The sequence below is a fragment of the Mirounga angustirostris genome, unplaced genomic scaffold (genome assembly GCF_029215605.1).
Source record: "Mirounga angustirostris isolate CCGP_5_RB_7025 unplaced genomic scaffold, mMirAng1.0.hap1 SCAF_6, whole genome shotgun sequence".
In the NCBI taxonomy this organism is placed as follows: Eukaryota; Metazoa; Chordata; class Mammalia; order Carnivora; family Phocidae; genus Mirounga; species Mirounga angustirostris.
In genome coordinates, this window is record NW_026991714.1 from 8,578,142 (window position 1) to 8,600,304 (window position 22,163).

General features: G+C 46.6%; 1 protein-coding gene across 3 annotated transcripts in view; it reads left to right on the forward strand.

Moving 5' to 3' along the window:
- PBX1 (PBX homeobox 1) overlaps positions 1-22,163 on the forward strand; it is a 285,065-nt gene that overhangs the window by 187,215 nt on the left and 75,687 nt on the right. Inside the window, exon 1 of one of the 3 annotated variants that reach the window (XM_064593832.1) lies at positions 21,219-21,665. The exons of the other annotated variants lie outside the window; for them this stretch is intronic. Coding sequence (XP_064449902.1) covers positions 21,617-21,665 — 49 coding nt within the window. The 5' untranslated portion in view covers positions 21,219-21,616. Of the gene's footprint in view, positions 1-21,218; positions 21,666-22,163 lie in introns of those variants that run through there. 3 annotated transcript variants of the gene reach the window in all.

The window sequence follows — 22,163 nt, forward strand, 5'->3', positions numbered from 1 at the left end:
TGTAAACAGAGAGCCCTGCACATTTCTATGTAATATCGACTGGGATGCTAAGAAGTAAAAACCATCTCAATGGAGAGACATGAAGAGATTAAAATGTAAGGAGCTAAGGGTGCATTTGGAGAGACTCACTAACCGCACCTTCTTTCTCCTTGGACCTTTGGTGGAAGAACAAAAGGCAATCAACTCTCAGCTTCTGTAGCTGACCTCAGACAAACAACAGAAGATTCCAATTCATTGATCTAGGGAGAAACCGGTGCGTCACCTGGACGTCCCCCTACACCGGTATGGATTCTTAACATGTATTTATGTCCACATCATTGTGGGATTTTTAAAAAAAGAAGATAGGAAAATGCACTCGGTGCCGGAACGCCTGTAGGTAGCACGTACAACGTTCTCTTCTTAAATGAATTCAGAACGTGACAATAAGTCAAAGCCAGACTTGGCTTGAGCGGAGCACCCTCAGCAGTGGACAAAGGATCATGTCCCCAACTCTGCCATGAAGGTCAGCGGAGTGTGCGCTCCAGCTCTCTGCAGAGATGGATGAGATTCCCACACCGAGGACAGGGAAGAGCATACCTACAGTCCTTCGAATCGCCCATCATGGGACTATTAGCTTGAGCGTTCTGGAAAATATTATTACCCCCAGGGCGCCATGTAACTCCCTGGCTCCTGACAAGCTGCCAACAGGGCTCTCTCTGGACTGCAAAGTTGGAGCTCCCCTGGCAGGCTGCCAGGGTTTTAAGAAGGCTCTGGGGGCCCAAGGTAGTCTCCCGGTGCCAGTCAACATTCATTGTAAAACCCAATTCAGAAGAAAACTTCCCCCGTGTTCCCCTCTGCACCGAGCTAGCTGGTATACCAGGGCTATCATCGTTGGCACGTTGCCTCTTATTTTAGGGGGCTGGCTTTTGCTTCGGATGGCATGGAGAAGGGGATTATTTGCAGTGTGGCTTTTGATGTAAGCCATCATTGTTATATTATATGAATAGCATTGCACAGGGATGGCCGAGCACAAAGACTAGCCCCTTTCCCTCCCTCATGCTGCCCTCTGTAACCCACATCCTGTCCCCAAAAGGCTTATAGATTTTTTTTCCCCTTCTGTAGTCTTATGGCCTCAGTTGGAAACCTCAACTTTTTTTTAAAAAGGCCCCTTTAATTTGGGCCTTGAAAAACATGTTAAAAATTAGAAGAGTGGGGTTTTTTCCCAAAGAAATAATTTACACATTTTTACACAGAAATGCCATCCACATATGCTCACAATCATATTTATAATTACTTTTTCTTTGCCGTCATTTAAAAAACTACACTTGGCCACAGAGTTTCTTAAGATACCCTAACATTGCATGCTTAGTCCAGAAATTAAAAAAGCATCACATAAATTTTGGTCATTCAGAATAGAGAAGCCTATGTAGTGAAAATACCAGAACCATAAAATCCACTCACTAGGGGAAGACTGATTTGAGAATTCCTGGTTTGTTTCTCAGCTCATCAGACCCAGTGTTTATAAGACAAATGGAGGAAGGTAATGTATTTAGTACAAACTCTGGATGTCTGTATACTTATTTATAAATATATGCGTTTAGGCTTATCATGACATATGAGCATATGCGCAATGAGGAAGGGTAGAGATTAGGAACCAGAGAATTCCTAATGTGGTAATACAACAAAAATCATAATTCAAACAGTTGTCAAAGATAAAGTCTAGATGAAGAGAAAATTTTTTATATTTATGTAGCAACTCATTGAAGAGCTCGACACTCTTTGGTCAGTGATGCCCTGGGAGTTGTAGCGGGGTTCAGAGTTGGTGGAGTGAGGGTGGTATGTATCCATATTTCTGAAACTCACTGATCTAGATCTTTTTTTTTTTTTTTTTGTCAAGAGGAAGATGCATCAAATATTTATAGAGCTCCTTCTTGTGCTCCCAAAACAAACGATATAACAGTGAATGAGATGGAGGACACCGCTGCCCCCATGGGACTCAGATTCTTGGAGGGGAGACATATATAAACTACGTTGGGGTTCAAAGATACAACCTGATGGGGGATGGTGAAATTTTGACCATGACGTTGAGGTTCAGTTTCAAAGAGTACAAGTAGAAAAAAGTCGTGAAGCATGGTAATTTCTTTTTTTTTTTTTAAAGATTTTATTTATTTATTTGAGAGAGAGAGAATGAGAGAGAGCACATGAGAGGGGGGAGGGTCAGAGGGAGAAGCAGACTCCCTGCGGAGCAGGGAGCCCGATGCGGGACTTGATCCAGGGACTCCAGGATCATGACCTGAGCTGAAGGCAGTCGCTTAACCAACTGAGCCACCCAGGCGCCCCAGCATGGTAATTTCTAAGAAAGTTAACACAATACCTGAACATTCTGAGTGAACTGCATTGTAACTTCATAATAACGGGTCCTAACTTTGTAGTCTCAACTCTTGGACTCAACTGAAGATTCATATTTTCTATTATTGTCTGAAGGGTGACCAAATAGGGAATACAGAGGGGTTGATTAAAAGAACATAAATAGCAGCCACAAAGTAATGTTTCACCTTCCAAACTACTTGAAAGAGGTTTAGGGACTCGAATAGTGCTATCTCACCCACCCTTATCATCACATAAATTCTATTACCCATTTCACATAGCTGGCCCGTGAAGTCAGTACGTTCCACCTGCAGTCAATTGGGCATTGACCGAGAAGGAAGAAAAGAGTTTTAAAAGGCATTTTTCCAAGCTGGTTTAAGCCTTAAAAAAAAACACCTCTAAATCATGCTGTTCCTATTTTGTAGCCCAGCCTGCTCCCACTCAGCCTGCTCTCACACCAGGTTGTGTTGACTCAGTGAAACTCCCTGAGGTCTGGGGGCCCGGCTGAGCCAGTCTGCAACCCCAGGCCGGGCTCTGCACCGCTGTGGGGCCGGTCAAAGCAAACCTTGGGGTCTGTTCGGATCTAACAAGACTGAGCAAAGACTCCTGTACTTAACAGCGCTAATAATGTTTGTAATTCAAAATGGTCTTTCATGGCCTTTGAGGTATTTGGGCTTTGGAGACAGGCTGAGCTCTGTGACACATGGGATGATTAGTCGGGCAGCACATTAACTCAGACCATCCAGTTGGGCCACTGGGAGCCTCAGCCATGACCCCCTCACGTTTATGCAGTATTTTCTGTTCCCCAGCAAGTTTTCCTCTTTGGTCTTAAAACTTGCACTTCCCCCCCGACCCCCAACCTCCAAAGCCCATGTTCTTTTGCCTCTTACAGAATCGGTCTGCACATAGGGCTTTGTGTTCACAAAACACCGTTGGTTATTTTTACCACTTCCATTGTTGTTTCCGACAAGCACTGTTTTCTTGTTCATTATTGCTTAAATATATCATTGCATGGTGTCATGGCTTATGGCTAATAAAACTCCCACTCTGAGTGACTGCAGCCTGGCTTGGTGGAAAGGGACATCGCAAGCTGCGGGCAGGCTCGGAAAGCGGCAGGTTTTAGATGTGCCCTGATGCTGGGGATTGATCTCCGCTCTGCGGAGTTGAGGACAGAGGAAAAGCAGGTGACAGAGAGGTCCTGTGTGTTAACCATCCCTGCCGGAGTGTGGGAGGAAGGGGACTCCCAGGGCTGCTGGCTGGGTGCGAACCTGCCTCTCCTCACTCCTTTCTCTCTCCGTCACCTTCAGAATCCATGAGACAGCCTTTCTTTTCATCTCCAGCAACCAGCCAGGTGCAAGTGCACGCGATGAGGTGGAATTACACTCAGCCTCCTCCCAAGTGTGCTGGTTTGGTGACTTACTTTTTTTTTTCCCCTCGCTCCCTTTTCCTGCCAATGGCCAAGATGCTTGGAACTAAAATCTGGTTCTTTTTCCTTTTTAGTGCAGTCGATTCCGCTAGCATGTCTTAAGTGCCTGTTGGGGGCTCTCCTGGCTCAGTGCCTGGCACATAGTAGGTGCTTACTAAATATTTGCTGAATTACTAAATGAGGAGAGCGCCAGGCCCGATGGAGTGATGAGGAAATGTAAGGGAAAATTAAGTTCAAAAGCAGGCGAAACAAGCCTCTGCCTAAGAGGAGTCAGGATGGATACTGGTTCCCCTTGGAGGTAGGGTTACCCTTAATGGTGAGGGGCTTTAGGGGCAGGGGCTGCTAATTATATTCTCGCTCTCTTTTTTTTTTTTTTTTAAGTCAAGCAACACTGCCATTGCTTTTTACTTCCTGTGCATGGTAACAGCCTTAAACATTTTATTATTATTTTTTTTTAAATAAGCTCTATGCCCAACATGGGGTTTGAACTCATGACTCCAAGGTGAAGAGTCACATGCTCTACCCACTGAGCCAGCCAGCGCCCCCTCTATTCTTTTCTCTTGCTTGATGCATGCACTTTGTTAGAAGTCATTAAGCCCAGCCGCTATGATTTGTGTGCTTTTATTTAATGTGTTCTATCCTGCAATAAAAACATTTTCTTGAAGGCCAGCGGTGTCTGTCCTCAAGTAACTTAAAATTTTAACAGATGGAAGGTAGAGGAGTAACTGATATACAGGTAGTAGATTATAACGTATGTGAGTGAACTCGAGTTCTAATAATGTGCTATGAGAGCAGGGTACATCGGTTCATTCCAGGCTCTGCCCTTACATGTGGCATTAGCAGAATTCGGGGCGCGGGTCACCTGAGCTGAAGCCCCCAAGTCTAACGCACAAGGAAGTCCACATTCAGTGTCTATCGATGACTCAGAAGCCTGGGTGGCTGGTTCAGCTTTGTCTGCTGGCTCCCATTTATGTTTTTTTTTTTTTTTTTTAAAGAAAGAAACATAAGGAAAACATTTGCTTTGACATTGAATCCACCCCCACATGTAACAGTAATTGCAGGCCCTGGAGGGGAAAAAAAAAAAAGTATCATTCCAATTTGGGGCCAACCAGCCTTGACAATATTGTGTTAAACCTTCTGAGGAGATGAAGCCAAGCTGCAGCAAGGCGGCCCTGGCGCAGGTGGACAGAAGCAGGCTGGGAGAACCTTCCAGAAGCAGGAGATGTGAGGGCCCCCACAGACCTTCCCGAGGCACTTTCAGGGAAGACCGGCGACTCCAGTCTTGGCCCTCGGAATGGCTTGTGCTACTGACCCCTCGGGTTCGGGGCTGTGAGCTAGTCAGATGCCCGGCTCACAGGGTAAGATACAGCCACTTGACCTGCACTTGGAACCCGACCGGGTCTCCTAGAAACGTCAGCCGAAGAAGCACCGGAGAACCAGGAGCCTCTGCAAGTCCCAGAGCACACATGCTCCCTCCTGCAGTCTCCGTGTGTCTGTGAAAGTTCAAATACTGAGTCAAGTTTATTGTTTCTATCTCGTTTATTTTAAGTATAGTTTTACACTTTATTATGTGCAGTGACATCTTAAATGGAGCCTGTCACTCCATCTTGACTACTGCTAGGGGCTAGAGCCACTTACCGTGTCATGCGTTTCAGCAGCCCTGATTAGCTGTATCAGAATGAGCGGCTCAGGCTTCCCCCGCGCCCCCGCCCCCAAATAGTGCCCCTGTTTACACAAAGGAAGATACTAGAACCACAGGATTCTGTATTGAAAGTGAGAGGGGTTCTAAATTGATGAATTTGGGGGTAGCAGTCCCTTTCCCCCTTCCTCCCCTCCCTTCCCTGCCCTCCCCTCCTTCCCTCCCCTCCTTTCCCCTCCCCTGCACTCTCCTCCTTTCCCCTCCCTCTCTGTTTCCCTCTGTCCCTTCTCCAGCTTTTCTGAGAATAATAAATAAATTAAAAGTGCCCCCCCGGCCCCCCCCACCCCCAGGCATGTTTTCTCTCTCTCGAGAATAACATTTCTTTAGGTTAATTCTTGCCCCGAAAGAGCAACAATTTAAAAAAAAAAAAAAAACCCACGAAAACTTTCTTTTCTTCATGTGCGCACCCCCCCCAAGTCAGTTTCTGTAGCCCCGTCATTATGCGAGGTAGCCTAGAGTAATTTGAATATTTCATTCTCCCGGCTGCTAATGCAGCATGCGTTACAGATGGTACTGCTTCATCCTTCTGGACCTGGTTCAATTATAAATGAAAGTAGGGAGCTGAGATTTGTCTTTTTGTCTCTGCTTAGTTGGAATAACACAATAAAGCTTGATGGGTAGGAATTTCTCAAACTGCCTCTGTCGCCTCGGACGTTCCCAATTAGATCTCCCCTCAGAGTGCTTGGTGGCACTCACGTGGAAGCCAAGCGTATAACGGTCATGATTGTTTTTTTGAAGATTTTCTTTCCTCTCACTCGGACTAAGGCCGTGTCATAGAAGGACAGACGGCAGCTGCCCCCACCCTGCCTTTTTCTGGCTCCTTCCTGTTTCTCATCGATTCCTTGGCTCTGGCTCCCTGACTTATTCCAGAACCTTCAGTAAAACCACTTCCCCACTCTGTGCCCTTAAAAGTCCTGTCCTGTCCCTTTGTGCCATTTAAGGACACCTTTGTGGTCAGGGACAAGGATTTTTCTTCACATTAACACATGTAAACCCAGCTCACTAAGTCAGGATATAAAAATAGAACACACGTGTACAGCAATTTATGCAAACTTATGAATGTAATCCTATATGCACATATTTATCAGACACTAGTAGTATTTTAAGTGTGTGTGTGTGTGTGTGTGCGCGCGCATGCATGCCTAAGACTTGGGATTGGTGTGTTTTGGGAGTCTGAAAAATAAGCATTGAATATATTCTTTTATCGGGGTATTATTGTTATGAACATTTAGGTAAACAGTAGAGCGGGCTGTTTGCTCGGGCTGTGTTTATTCGGAATCGGTGTAAAGTTTTTCCCCCCTCTACCCCAAATGCATGAGTGCTAAGTGTTGGGCCAATGCACTGTTACCTAGAAGAATGACTGGTTCACATACCTCCCAGTCATTTCAAAGAATGGGGGAAAACCATTGATTTTTTTTATGTTGATTGATTGATTGATGATACTTCATGAGATTATGTGGTTGCTCCATGAAGATGATTTTTTAAGAATTTTCACTGTGGAGGCACCTGGGTGACTCAGTTGGTTGAGCATCCAACTCTTGATTTCGGCTTAGGTCATGGTCTCAGGGTCGTGAAATTGAGCCTGGCATGGGTCTCCGTGCTCAGTAGGGAGTCTGCTTGGGATTCTTTCTCTCCCTCTGCCCGTCCCTAACCGTTCTCTCCCTCTCTCTCTCTCTCTTTTTCTCTCAAATAAGTACATCTTTAAAAAAAATTTCACTTTGTCCCTCACCTGCTGTTGGAAGCCAGTTCTGCCTTATTACTCTTGTAGGTTTGTTATTTTTTCCATCCTCACTTGGGGCATCTACCCTTGTGAAGTTAAATGGGGGCCTGCATTTACAATATCTCCTGCTACCTACCTACTTTCTCTAAGTCACTCAAGATGAAGGATGAAGGGGTCTACAGGAGAAATCACCAATGTAGAAGAGCGAGTGTTAGCATGGGACAGTAGGGGCTGAGACGCCCTGAGTTGGCACAGGTCAGCAGAAGCAGTGATTAAGGAACTCTGTCTGTTCTTTTCCTTGCAAGCTGCAATGCTTCTCAGCTCAGTGCCTCCCCATCTTTTTCCTACTCAGTCAAATGGAATCCAAATGGAATACTGGAGAGAGAACAATGAATAGTAACCCAAAACAGAGGGTTAAATTTTTCAGAAATATGACATACTTTAAAATATAAGGTGTGCTTCATTTTCATATTGGTTTACGATAAAACATTTTTTGGAGGTGACCTAGTAGTTGAAGAGTTGGTTCTGAACTGTGCTGCAGAGGGATTCCTCCGTGGGTCCCAGCTCAACTCTGTCAGCCAAATGATAGGAGGTGAGCTAGAGGTAAAAACTTGGGACCTAAATGGAGTTAGAAATGCCATTGTTCCTATTTTTCAGGGAACTAAAATAATGTCTTTGCAGCACTTTTCTAGGAACACAACAATTAGAAATGTTTAAAAACCTGTGGTCACTTTGTTACAACTAATTATCTTGGACTCACTTTCTGCCAATAAAAAAAATCTTGCCAGATACATGAAATTGGAGTTCGTATTTTTAGCTAGCTTTAATTTGTCAACCATGGACTTACTTTTCTCTGGCAATTTGAAATAAACTGAAAAATAGTAGCAATAATACTAATATTGGTACATTTTCAGTGTACAATATACTTTCCGTATATATTGTCTCTGTTTTCACCCGCACAATAACTCTGAAGAAGTGTTTTGTTTTTCTTAATTTACAGATTGGAAAACAAACTTAGGTTAAACAACACAATCACAGTTCAAATCCAGTGTGAATGTGTTGGGATTAGGCTCAACGGTAATAGAAACCACACTCATCCCATTTCAAGAAACATAAGACATGTGTAATCTTTTGACATACTCATGATCCAGTATGGCTGCTAAAGCGCCAGCCATCCATACTCATTCCAGGCATCAGAATGGAGGTGAGGACGAAGAGTGGACTTACTGTTTTTTAAGAGGACTTTCTAGACTACTAGCTCTACTTCTGCTTGTATCCCATTGACTAGGACTTACTGATATGGCCACTCTTTGTTATAAGGAAGAGCCTTGGAAAGGTATCAGGGTGGAAATGTTTCAGTGATCTCTTGGAGAAAGGGCAGGTTTCTGAAATAGCATTGCACCTGGGTTTAGAAGAGAAGTGAGAGTTGACCCTTGACCAGATAAGATAGACTGGGTAGTCATTTTTATTATCTCTAGCTGATTTGGAACATAGGTGTCATATTATACCCGAGAACCTGTTTGCTAAAGGCAAAGGCAAAGGCAAATCCTGACTGTGTTCACGAGTGTTTGCTAAATTGGTGTAACTAAACCGCGTTCGTGGGGAGACATGTGAGCAGGTGGTGTGCTTTGGTGAGCAGCAATAAGACTGACAAGGGTCTGACTCTAATCTTGCCACAGGCGGCCAATCAATGGAGATGGGAGTGACCTTCAAGCTCTGGTGTAAATTCTTAAAGTTGACTTGGTGTACTCCTAGCAGAATTAAAAAAAAAACAAAAAAAACCCAAAAAAACCCAACGTAGCTGCTAAATCCACATGCCCCCATGGTGCTCCTTCCACTGAAATCATAAAAGGATGGTTTATAGGATTGCGGAGATTTATAGGATCAACTCCTTGGTTATTCTGTTGCCAATGGTCAAGGAACCCGTATGCTCCATATGGCCTCAGTGGAGAGGGTTTTTTACTCCTGACTTTTTTCTGGCGGGGAAGAAAAAAAGTTTCCAAGTACTTGGGCATGTACTTTTTGCTTTGTAGCCCAAATATCTCTCAATTCCTTGTTCATGAGCTGAGTGAGTATAGGGTGTCTTCCTTCTGTACTTTGTCATTTGAATCAACTGCCCCAAGGGCTTCGGAATCACACTGCACGTATACACATCTCACGGGTGCTGACGGCCCGTGGCTATCTTTTATTTATTTATATTTTTTAAAGGATAAGATGAAAACAGAGCACCTTTATGTTTGTGACCGAAAGCATTTTGTGTGTGTCTGTGTATCTGTGTATAATATTTCACATGGTATATCACGTTAGCCTCTTAATATGATTTTCCTTAGGTCACAATCCATATAGAATATTTGACAGTGTAGCTCGCTCTAATATTTTTGTTGCCGTGATGTAAGGATGACCACATTACTCACGAGAGAGCGCTGCTAGTCTCTTCAGGATGTCAGGAGAAACTTTATGGTGAAACCAGCACCATCACATATTTTATTTAAACCACAGATGTTCAGTCCCCTAATTTGGTTGTCTTATTTTGTTACATTTCCAGCCGCATTTTTTTTCCTTTAGTTTGCCTCTATAACTCCTATTAGAATCTGTCAATGTAACTGGAGTCTACCTGTGTGGAAAAAGACTTATTAGTCGTGACAACACTAGTGTACAAACCTACATATAATAAAATTTGAGATGCATAGTGTTGTTCTTAGGCACAAGACCTTTTTTCATGGTCCTTTGGGAAATACTTGGGTTAGTGTATTTCTTTACCATCGTGAAAACCACTGTCTGTTTATTATGTGTAAAGACATTATTCTTATAGTTCAAGGCTTTTTATTTTTCATTTTGGTTAGTCAAGTTGTCATGATTATAATTCTTCTGTGAATTGGTCTTCTTCCTTTGGGAAGGAATCTTCCAGCACTTGAAAGACAGATATCCGTATAGTTAGAGACTTAAAATACCCTTCCTCCACCCTGGCCTTTCTAGCGTAGTTGCTTCGGCCAGGAACTACGTATATGGTCACCAACAGTATATGGATATTGATCTAACCCTCAGTTTGAGGAGCATACAGAGATAATGTCTTGATAAGAACTGGCCGGCAGTACAAAGACGTATACATACACTTCTGCTCTTAATTCACCCATGATTTTGTCTCTGCCCAGCAAGATGAAATGTTGTCTTTAAAAAATTTGTCTTGGGGGCGCCTGGGTGGCTCAGTCGGTGAAGTGTCTGCCTTTGGCTCAGGTCATGATGATCTCAGGGTCCTGGGATTGAGCCCCACATTGGGCTCCCTGCTCAGCAGGGAGGCTGCTTCTCCCTCTGCCCCTCACCCTGCTCGTGCTCTCTCTCTCTCAAATACCTGAATAAAATTAAACAAAAAATTAAACAAAAATAACAAATGTGGCTTGGGTGTATTGTGTGTTTGGGTACCTTTGCCCTGTGTAGTAGAGTGGGCATTAAATGCCCTTTCCTGATGGAAGGGAACAGGACACTTTTGCTCTGATTTGGGCCTGGGGAAGGGAATAATCAGCTTTATCCATAAAGGTGATTGGCTCCTGATGATGACTCTCTTCTGGCACCAGATTTGGGGAAGGAGCAAGCAAATACCTCGTGGAGTCCGAACTGTTCAAGATGCATTTCACCTAGTGAGAGTCTGCGAGAAAGCAGCGGACGCTTCCCGGATGCGTTCTGTGTGCCAAGCACGCCCCTAATGACTTTACACATGTTAACTCGTTTAAACCTGATAGCAAGTCTGCCAGATAAATGTGGTTCCCCCCAGTTTGCGGATGAGGAAACAATCCGGGGCTTTGAGAAGTGAACTACTTTGCCTGGAGTCAGACAGCTAATAAAGGCGGAGGAACCAGGATTTAACTCAGGTCTGTCCGATGATAAAGCCATCCCGTTTCTAGGGCACCGTGGAGACTTGTGTCACTGTGAGTCCGATAAGCTCTTTCTATGGGGGTAGGAAATGCCCCTTAAAAAAAATATTGTTACGTGAAATCATAGCAACGCCTTTATGTGCTGACCTCACAGACTCTGCTTACCTTGTTTGAATAAATTAGAAAGTATTTATGAACCCGTTCCATGCCCCTAGCAAAGTCCCGAATGCTGTAAGAGGACGAAAGAAGGGTAAGGTGTGGTCCCTCCCCTTGGATGGGTAACTGCCTGTTGGCAATGAGAAAACAGCATGTAAACTGGTCGTCATGACGATTTCTTTTTTTAATGTTATGGTAGTCACCATACATTACATCATTAGTTTTTGATGTAGTCATCAGTGATTCACTGTTTGCGTATAACACCCAGTGCTCCATGCAGAACGTGTGCTCCTTAATACCCATCACCGGGCTCCACCCATCCCTCCACCACCCTCCCCTCTAGAACCCTCAGTTTGTTTCTCAGAGTCCATAGTCTCTCATGGTTCGTCTCCCCCTCTGATTTCCCCCCCTTCATTCTTCCCTTCCTTTGCCTAATGTCCTCCATGCTATTCCTTATGTTCCACATATAAGTGAAACCATATGATAATTGTCTTTCTCTGCTTGACTTATTTCACTTAGCATAATCTCCTCCAGTCCCATCCATGTTGATGTAGAAGTTGGGTATTCATCCTTTCTGATGGCTGAGTAATATTCCATTGTATGTACGGACCACATCTTCTTTATCCATTCATCTGTTGAAGGGCATCTCGGCTCTTTCCACAGTTTGGCTATTGCGGACATTGCTGCTATGAACATTGGGGTGCGTGTGGCCCTTCTTTTCACTACATCTGTATCTTTGGGGTAAATACCCAGTAGTGCAATTGCTGTGTCGTAGGGCAGCTCTATTTTTAACGTCTTGAGGAACCTCCACACTGTTTTCCAGAGTGGCTGCACCAGCTTGCATTCCCACCAACAGTGTAGGAGGGTTCCCCTTTCCCCTCATCCTTGCCAACATCTGTTGTTTGCTGTCTTGTTGATTTTTGCCATTCTGACTGGTGTGAGGTGGTATTTCAGTGATTTCTAAGAAATCCGTGACTCGCGGGGTATCAGCAGTAACCTCGGAGCTGTGTGCTGTGTTCAAAGACGTGGGGAAGCAGAGGAGGGGCCGAGGAACCCAAGCCCTGCAAGGGCACTCTCCGTGTGGCTGGATGGAGGATGGAGAGAAGACCTTGGAGGACTAGCTGGATTGAGCACGGACGCTAGAAACAAAGTGTCATCATCCTGCGGGTGGAACAGAAGGAACATCTGCTTGGCCTGGCAGTCCGCGGTTTTCAAAGCATTTCCTTATCCTGTTTATCCTCACTGCCTCTCTCACTGAGGTATGCTTATTATCCTCACCATCGTCATTGCTGTCTCCCTCATTTGACAGATGAGGAGCACCAGCCAAGCCCCGCTCCACCTCCCGCTGTGCTCTGTGAAGGGCTCCGGAGGAGATGCGCGAGGGGCATGGGGCTGGGAGAAGCAGCACCCCATCTGCTCACGGACCCCCAGCTAGTGGGGCGCACAGACTTGACATTATCCCAAGTCTCCTGATTCCAGTTTGGATCTAAAAGTAAGGGCTCTTCTAGAGTCTGGTACCCCTTCCGTGGGTTCTCGTTTCTGAATGGGTTGTATTCCTGACTTTTTCTTTTTCTTTTTCTTTTTCTTTTACCCTCTAGCCTTTTGCACTCTCTTCTAATGCTGATCTCCTGACAGTGGCACTCTCCTTTTCTGCAGGTGTGGTGCAGCTAGGTTCCCAGGCCCAGACATAGGCACCTGTTGTAAGATCAACTGTGCCTTGCATGTGATGTGCTTGTCTTGTTTTGGTTGTACCAGATCACCATTCACAGAATCGTTTTTAATGAGAAAATACATTCTGAGGTAGGACCAACTATATAATTTGTTGGGGCCGAGTGCAGAACAAAAATGTGAACCCCCACATTCAAAAATTATTACGGATTTCAAGATGGTGGGGCGCCTGGGTGGCTCAGTCTGTTAAACATCTGCCTTCGGCTCAGGTCATCTTCTCAGGGTCCTGGGAGGGAGCCCCGCTTTGGGCTCCCTGCTCAGCGGGGAGCCTGCTTCTCCCTCTCCTTCTGCCCCTCCCCTCTGCTTGTGCTCTCTCTCTTTGTCAAATAAATAAAATCTTAAAAAAAAAAAAAAAGAATTTCAAGATGGTGACCTTAGCACATTCAACCAAATGCAGGGTCCTTCTGAGCGTGGGGCGCTGCGTGACTGCATGGGCCTCTCATCCATGAGGCCGGCCCTGTTTGGACATTTGGCTTAGGATACAAAGGAATACCTTCTGCCCTAGAAGCTGATCAGGGCCTCCCTACACAGGGAGTGGGGAGGAGGTGTGGGGGCTAGAAAGGAGCAGGGTTCAGGGTGCAGGATGGAGGTGGTTTCTTGGGTCTGCCTGTTTGGGGAGATGTACCAGGAACGTGTTAACTCTCCGTTGCCAGAGGAATGATATCTCTTTATTAGTCATTCCTGAAGAATTCTGATTTGGAGCAAAGGAGAGAATGGATAAGTGAGAGGGAGCCCACATCAGGGCTTCTGTGCCTGCTCCCAGCTCAGATTTAGTTCAGTTTCAAGTTTGTAAGTTTATTATTGTAAGTGGAGATAAGGCCCATCGTTACGTAGAAGTCCCAGCACCTTCCACATGTATTTCTGGCACAAAAACAGATGGGATAGAAACTTACACAAAAATCACATCTGCCACTCTGGACAATTAAACAAAACATGAAATTGCAGCAAAAACCACGGGGTATTTAAATAGAACAAGATTTCAAATGAAGGACTCATGTTGTTGAACCAGAATGTGGTATAACTCTGCATCTTCTGAAGGAGGGGGTGTTTTTTTGGTTTTTGTTTTTGTTTTTCCATATGTTTGGGGTTTTGGGGGTTGGTTTTTTTGTTTTTTGTTTTTTGTGGGTTTTTTTTTTTTTTTTTACATTAGTAGATGTGCCCACTTAACAAAGACAACTTTTCTCATTCTGGGGGAGGCTAAGCCAAAATTTTGTCCTTTTTTGAATCCTATTATCAAAAGGGACATGAAAAAAAAACCCTAACATTTATTTCACACCAGCTACGTACTAGGGGCCCACCAAAGCCACAGTGCTGCCAACTTTATTTTACAGTTGAAAACACAAGCTCCAAGATGTCACCCACGGCCTTCCTGCCAGTAAGTGATGCAAACGAACTCAAGTTCTAAATCCAAAGCCCATGTCCCCCCCACATACACACCAGATTACCCTCCCATCTCGATTTCAGCAGGGAAGCCAGAGACAGAGAGAGGAACAGAGCCTGCGAAGTCATCCAGCCCCTCAACCTTATAGGAGCCGTGCCATCAGGTGGGGCCCCTGCTGTTAACATTCTCTGGGTCCTTTGGAGGTGGAGTGCTGCTTTAGAGCTTTGCTTTTGCTTCCTGAAATGTTTTCTGAAATGTGATTTGAATTTCTAGCTCACATCTCATTTCCACTGTGCAAAACCCTGTGGTCCCTAGTAGAATGGTTCCCACCAGTAAGAACAGTTGAAAAAAGCCTATCAGCTCTTCCATAAAAGAAACTTCACTTGCTTTCCACTACTTTCCCACTCTTCTCTGCCTCACTGCCCCCAGACCCTGAATGTTTGCCTATTTGCGTGAGATAAGGATGCTTTTATTGTGGAGTCTGTTCAAATTGATTTAAACTTCAGACCCATTGCCTCCATCTGTGCGTGTGGTTTGATTCCCTCACAAATAAATTGAATTTGCTGGCTCAAGGTTTTGAGGGGATCGTGAAGAATCTCAGAGGTTGATTGAGACTCTGGCCCCAAATCATGGACCTGCACCCTGGGTTCATGTCATTTCCTGGCCCCTACAGAGCTGGGAAGAAGACACATTCCCTTTGATGCCAGAAGCGGCTCCGTCTCTGACTCGTGTTCTGTAGGAGGGAAAGTATGAAACAAGGGCATTAGGCTCAGAAGACTCCTACATAAAGTGGGGAAGGCGTGGGTCATAGTCTCTTCTCTGTCCCTCACATAATAGAGTCTCACGGTGTCATTTATTAGCAGAGCTAGTCTTCTCCTACAAAGCTGTTTGTAAGAATCAGATGAGGTATATACTGTGTGTGTTGTGCAAATAAAAATTACGTCATCACAACCAGGAAGCTGGGGTGGTCTAGGGAACATGTTCCAAATGTGGACCCTAAGCCAATTTTTACTCCTACATTTTTTAAGATTTTATTTATTTGACAGAGAGAGATACAGTGAGAGAGGGAACACAAGCAGGGGGAGTGGGAGAGGGAGAAGCAGGCTTCCGCGGAGCAGGGAGCCCGATGTGGGGCTCGATCCCAGGACCCTGGGATCATGACCTGAGCGGAAGGCAGATGCTTAACGACTGAGCCACCCAGGCGCCCCTACCCCTACGTTTATGAATAACTGTCGTATAGGTGAAGGGGCGCTCTATTACTGAAAGGGAGTTGGGTCCAGTTGCCGCCAGATGCCCCACCTCCTTCAGCCTAAGAGTCAGCGCCCATACGCATCTCCACAAGCTCTCTGCTCCCCTGCACCTGCTTGTACCCCTACCTTTTCACGGCAGCTCTCAACAAGGTAGTGGGCTCAAGAGCAGTATGCCCGTCCCCCTGCACATACCCAGCCCGTCCTTGCTTCTCTGAGTACCAGGACAGGAGCCCAGGACTGTGCAGAGGGCTTGGACTTTGAAGAACTGGACTTGGGTGATCTGTTGTACCCTGGACTGAGTTGAGCCTCTCTGAGCCAATTTCCTGAAAGATGGTTATCTGCGATCTACTTCTGAAGAGTGATGTGGGGATCAGGTGCGGTAGTGGGGATGAGATAATATGAAAGTTCTTGGTAGAGCTTAAAGCGCCATAGCAGAAAAGGAGTCCGAGTCTCTGTTCAAAGGCTATCTCACCGGCTCTGTCATTTTAGAAAATGGATGGTTTTCCAGAAACATGTCTTAATCAGCAAGATCTTTATAAATGACCCGATGAACCCTCTGAGTGCTGTCTTCCCTTTCTACAAAGAAAAGAGAGTGACTTGCCCATGGTCACCAAGTTGAGGAGGGCCAGACCAAGTCCATCAACCTCAGTGGAAAACCAGCTTTTTTTTCCCCTGGAGCGACCTCTTGATTATGACATCCCCACGACCACTCAGAGTCACCTCCTGTGCCCCAGCTGCCTCCGCCTCGCAGTCTCGTGGACATTTCCTCCCCTTCATGACCAAGGCAGGTTAGACTCTTCTCTTTTCTCTTCCTGCTGTGTGTCAGGGCCCAGAGGTCTTGTCGACGATGCCCGTGGGCGTTCTGCATCTATGTGGCTCCACTGTTTCCCAGGGTCTTCTCCTGGACGGTCTGGTCAGGCAGTCATCCGGTTTTATCTCTTCTTACTGCCATAGCCACTGAAGCCCGTCACCACCTCTACCAGTGGATGCTGCCAGTTCAGAGAATCTCCTTAAGCAGCATGCCTTTCTGAAGCCAAGCCCTAGTATCACGGTGTCTTTTGATGCCTCTGAATCTCTCACTCTGATGTGCGACGAAGTTTCTGGTGTTGATGACACAGGTGTGAGAGGTGTGCAGAGGAGGGAGGCGAGGAGGTCTGTGACCTCTGAATGAGCATGTGTGCACTCGTTCATTCCAAAGACCGCCACCCCTCTGTATTTGGCTGAACCTTGCAGCAAAGCAAATTGCAAAGTAGGTGCCTCTTGACCCTGTTACCTTAAGGTGCTAGCTTTCACAGGAGGGGCACGCTTTTCTCCCAGGATTCCTGGGGGCCCTTCTCGCCACCCTCCCTGCCCGCCTACCTTCCTTTTCCCCGAAAACCTTGAGGATTTGCAATACTCCCTGACCAACGTCTTCAACCAAGGGACTGCCAGGGGATTTGAGTGTTTATTGCTTTTTTTCTCCAGGATTGGAACAGCTCCGACCAGCTACTATTTGAAAAACATAGAAGTATTGTTTTGCTTATTATCAAAAGGAAAATAGAATTTTCTTGCAACTAAATGAGAACTTGATATCTTTCTTGCCCCAGGGGTGTGTGTGTGTTTGGGGGGAAGGGGTATCCAGCCTTTCCCACCCCCATTTCTGTCTCCTCGTTCCCAGAGCGGGTGTTCTGAACCACACCAAGGAGGGCAGGTGCCTTTCACCAAAGGCAGACGTTCAGTAATTAGCTTTCTTGTCTACCTGCCTCTGTCTGTCCCCTTTGCCCCGAGGGTTCCCCTGTCGGTCAGTCTGTGTGTTGTCTGCACGCCGCACTGGTTTGTCTGGAATGCAGAAGTCCCCGCCCTAGACGATCACTACAGTCTGTCTTTTCTCTGAAACAGCTTTTTTAAAGCCCCCAGAGACCCTTAAAAAAAAAAAAAAAGAATGCAAATGGAAATTGCGCTGGAAATGAACATTGTTGTGAGTCATGGGATCCTGGCCACACAGGGACAAACTAGTTTTTATTTTGGGTAATATTTCTTCTTTGGCGTTTATTACACCTCTGTTAAACACAGCTCATGTGACACAGTGTTACTCACAGGCAATCAGAGAAAAAGCTGCAAGTTGAGCCATCAGGAGGGCAGGGCGACTTATTGTTAATAGCGGCCATTAAAGCTGAAAGGAAAAATTACCCATCTGCCCCCACCAGACCTGTCTGCCTGGGATGAGCCCGGGCCTCCCAGCCGGACCGGTGAGGGGGGGCGGTGCTGGGCCAACATGAGGGAAGGAGAATGGAATGCAGAAACCCGAGATCTTGAGATCGGTGGAGGGGAAGGTAGAGCTGAATTCAAGTTTGGGCCCTACCCCATGCATAGAAGAAATGGTATTGATGCCAGCCGGCAGGCAGCACCCCTCCTCCATCCTCAGGAACACACTGGATATGATTGCTCTTCCCCCAGGGTCTGCTGCAGGATCCCGTTCAGCTCGGGATCGGAAACTCGACAGAAAGATTTGTTCGGCAGCAGTGCCTTCTAATGCAGCGCTTTCCACCACAGGGTATAATTTAGAACAGATTTACTACACCCCAAAATCGTTGTCATTAGACCTTGGGGTTCCACAACGCAATTTTTTTTATTTTAAAAAGTCTATTTTTAGGGGTGCCTGGGTGGCTCAGTTGGTTAAGCGACTGCCTTCAGCTCAGGTCATGATCCTGGAGTCCCTGGATCGAGTCCCGCATCGGGCTCCCTGCTCGGCAGGGAGCCTGCTTCTCCCTCTGACCCTCCCCTGTCTCATGCTCTCTCTCTCTATCTCATTCTATCTCTTAAATAAATAAATAAAATCTTAAAAAAAAATGTTAAAAAATCTATTTTTAAAAGAGCATATGGTTTGAAATCCTTTCAGGCATTTTAAATCCTAGCCAAAGATGCAACCCCATGTACCCAGCTCTTGACAAGTCCCTCTACAAGTGTGTTTGTTTGATGTGGCCGTATAAGGTGTCGGCTAGGAAGATAAATTTGAGAGGGCTTTGCAGAGAGTGTGTTTGTAAAACTGACAACAGGGGCGCCTGGGTGGTGCCATCGGTGGAGAAACGTCCGACTCTTGATTTTGGCTCAGGTCGTGATCTCGGGGACCTTGTGATCTTGAGGGATCGAGCCCTGCATCGGGCTCCGCTCTCAGCACGGAGTCTGCTTTGGACACTCTCTCCCTCTCCCTCTGCACCTCTCCCACCTCCCTCCCTCCCTCTCTCCCTTTCAAATAAATAAATAAATCTTAAAAAAAAAAAAAAAAAGAACAACATCCAGCAAGTCTGGAAGGGAAAGGCATAGGCCCATTTTGCACCTAGTGCTAACTCCCTGGGGTGCAGAGTGACTGTCAGTACCAGGATCCCATACCAGTTTGGAGAACTCTAACAGAAACTGGACCTGTGGCTTGGAGTATGGCCCCTCTCCCCTCCCCCTGCACACCCTGCACCTCAGGAGGGCAGTATCACAGCCCTGCGTGCTTTTGAGGGGGTGGGAGTGGAGATACTAGAATGAGGTTTGAAAGGCAAGCTGGACGGCCCCAGCGAGGATCTCTGGGGCTGGCTGTAAGTCTGAGCAGAGTTGGCAGGACTTAGCATTTCGGCAACCCCTGAGTGCACACCTGGCTCGAGGTCAGTGGTTGGGCCTGTCTGAGGGGGAGGTGCCTGCTGAGTCAGACCAGGGGTGTCGCAGGGTACTCTGGAGTGTTTGATTTTCCAGATACGACCACGCCCAGTGCTGGGCTCTAGCCCTGAACTCTTCCTTGGCTATCAAAACCAGTGTCAGGTCAGATCAGCTTAACTCATCACCGAGACAATTCGTGATGGAGCTTGGCTCCTTCTTGCATATGGTTACTTTGTCCCACTAAGAGTGGAGGTGCTCAGCCTCTCTGTGTTGGTGGCACAATTCTCAATAGTAGATTATTCTGGCTGCCCTTTAGAGTGAATTTTAAGCTCTCTCTGCAAGGATCTTCAGAGCCATGTCATTCATTGACTAGAACTCTTTTCTTCCCTGATCCAGCTCTTGGATACAGGCACCACACGGCTCTCCTTGATATTATCCCATCTCTTACCTTCTGCTCTTGGCAGTTGGATTGCACCCTGATAGAACAGGGTGACCCACTCAGCTTCACATTCTGCGGACAGACATGGCTAACATGGTGTATCTTAACGCGTATCGCAACTCTACCGTAGTTTATTCAGTTGTTATAAAAGATGAATTTTATGAACTTATGGATTGTTGCAGAGTCTGACAGTTTTGGTCTCAACCTGTCCTGTCAGAGACCATGGAAATAAGGTCTCTGTTCTAGGGGTCCACTCGGTGATCAAGTGTAGAGAGTGCTTTGGGGAGTATATGGCTTAGGGGATTAGTAGGGCAGGTGGTCCCGGCACATCATTTCCGAACCTGTGGGTTATCTCTAGAGGGGATTCATAATGTCCCCTTGAGACACCTGCTGAGGGTTCTGGAAAGAATGAGGTGTTGGAAAGGCAATGAAAAGCAGGTCTGGGAAAGAATTAGCTGAGGTGAGATTCAACCGAAGAGAAGCAAGTGTGGCAAGGCCCCAGATAGCCACGGGCAGGTGAGCAGCCAATCTGCAGTGTCAGTGCTGTGGATCTGCCTCAAGAACCAGGGCCAGCACTCCGGGAAGTCAGAAAGGCCTTTTTCCCCTGTAGTCCCCATGTTAGGGCAGGCGGTTCCCTAAAGTGTGTCTATTTTGGATTCTTTGATCTTTAAGAACCATGAATAGCAGAGAGAGATAGGTGGCAAAAGATGAAGAATTTCCATTTCAAAGACCCTGTGATTATTTATCCTTTGGAAGAGAAGGCTAATGGGTTGTTGACTTGCCTTATGTACAAGGGCTTCTGGGCAGAGGATGTTCGGGAAAGTCCGTCGTGAAGAAACGGCAGACCAAGAGAAAATAAACCTAATGTGCTTTCCTTTTCAAGCAAGGTCCTCTGGGAAGCCTCAAAAATTTCAGAAGGCCTGGTACCCCCTCTCACAGAATTGATTCAGTGAAGACCTTTTCCTATCATCAAATGCTGGCTCTCTGGTACCATGTGAAGTCTCTGTTGGGGAGATAGAAAAGGCAACTCCTATCTGGTTTGGGTTGGTTTGGCATCCTCAAGGTGAGGATGGAATTCTTACATTTATTTGCTTGGATTTCCGAGCGGTCACTGTGCTGAGAGGCCGTGGGCTCTGTGCCACAGACGGTGCTCACGTTGCTTCTGTGGCCGACCCAGGGAGGAGTTTACACTGGGTTGTTATGATTTAGGGGATATTACATTTTTAACGGACCTGAAAAATCTGCTCGAAAGCAGCCACTTGGCGACTTTCTGAAGGCTGGACGCAGTAGACGCGGGACGTGGGCATCAGTTAGGATCTCATGTTTCTTCCATAAGACTGGCTTTTCCCCATTTCTCAACTGCTATCTCCCAGTGGAATTACCATCGCAACCATTTCCTGTTTGTCCCCTGTAGGTACACCACATTGCGCCAGTAACCCGTGGCCCAGCGGGAATATACAGTATCCTTTGCCAGTGTTGATCAGGGCTTGATTACACTTCACGGCTGTAATTCAAGCCTGCTAATCTTCCTCTGCATTAGGAAAAGAGGCCTGTTCTATTAGATAAGCTGATTACTGTCTGGTGTGTGCTTCATGCCTAGCAAGAATTGTTTATATGTGGAATTATTGCTGGTTGGAGTCTGTGCTTTACTGCACTGAGTAAGCTGGCTTCGGGGTCGGGGTATCGGGCTTCACCTCAGATCTGGGAAGGGTGAGAAATGGAGCCTTGATTACAGCTGCCTTGCGCTCAACCTCTGCGCCACTGGCCGAGTATTTACTTTTCTGCTCTGTGAACGGAAGGAACCAGATAAGATTTTAAGAGCCTGGGACTTTTGCCCCCAGGCCCCTCTGTCAAAGATCATAGAGTGAAAGGTCACTGCCCCAGACTCTGCCCGTCCCCCGCCGCTTTGTAGGACCGTCTTGGTGGTGTGTTGTCTGGAGGGGCCGAGGGAGGGCGGAAGATGGCGGCGGGGCAAAGTTGAATGTGTGGGGAAGTCAACAGCCACAGACCCAGGAGTGCCCAACCGCAAGGTAAGACGCCTGCAGAGACCATCTGAATGCTTTCTCGCATCCAGAGACGTTTTCTTCAAAGCCACAAAAGACGTCCCTCCCTCCCGGCCCGTCGCTGGTCGGCCGTGTAGCTTTGGCTTGTGCGGCCTACGAACGAGCCCCGGCCCTTCATGGAGGAGGAAGCGTATTTGTTACGACTGTTTGCCGAGCGCAGTTGGCGTGATTGATGCTGGCTGAGCTCTGGGGAGCCCCCCTGCCCCCACCGAAGAAGCGCTCCAGGGAAAGGGCAGGGGTCTGTCCTGTCCCCAGATGCAGAGCTGAGCTGGTGCTTAATAGTGGCTCAAAAGTGTTTAAGTTCCACCAGTGGTTGCTGATTTAACGGCGTGAGGATGAGGCGAGTACCATAGTGGTCACAGGGAGACGTGCGCGCCTGGCCCCCGGCCTCATCAACCTCTGCGCCGGCAAATGTTGGCACCTGCTTGTGTATTATTTGAATATGCGGTGGCCTACGCTGGAATG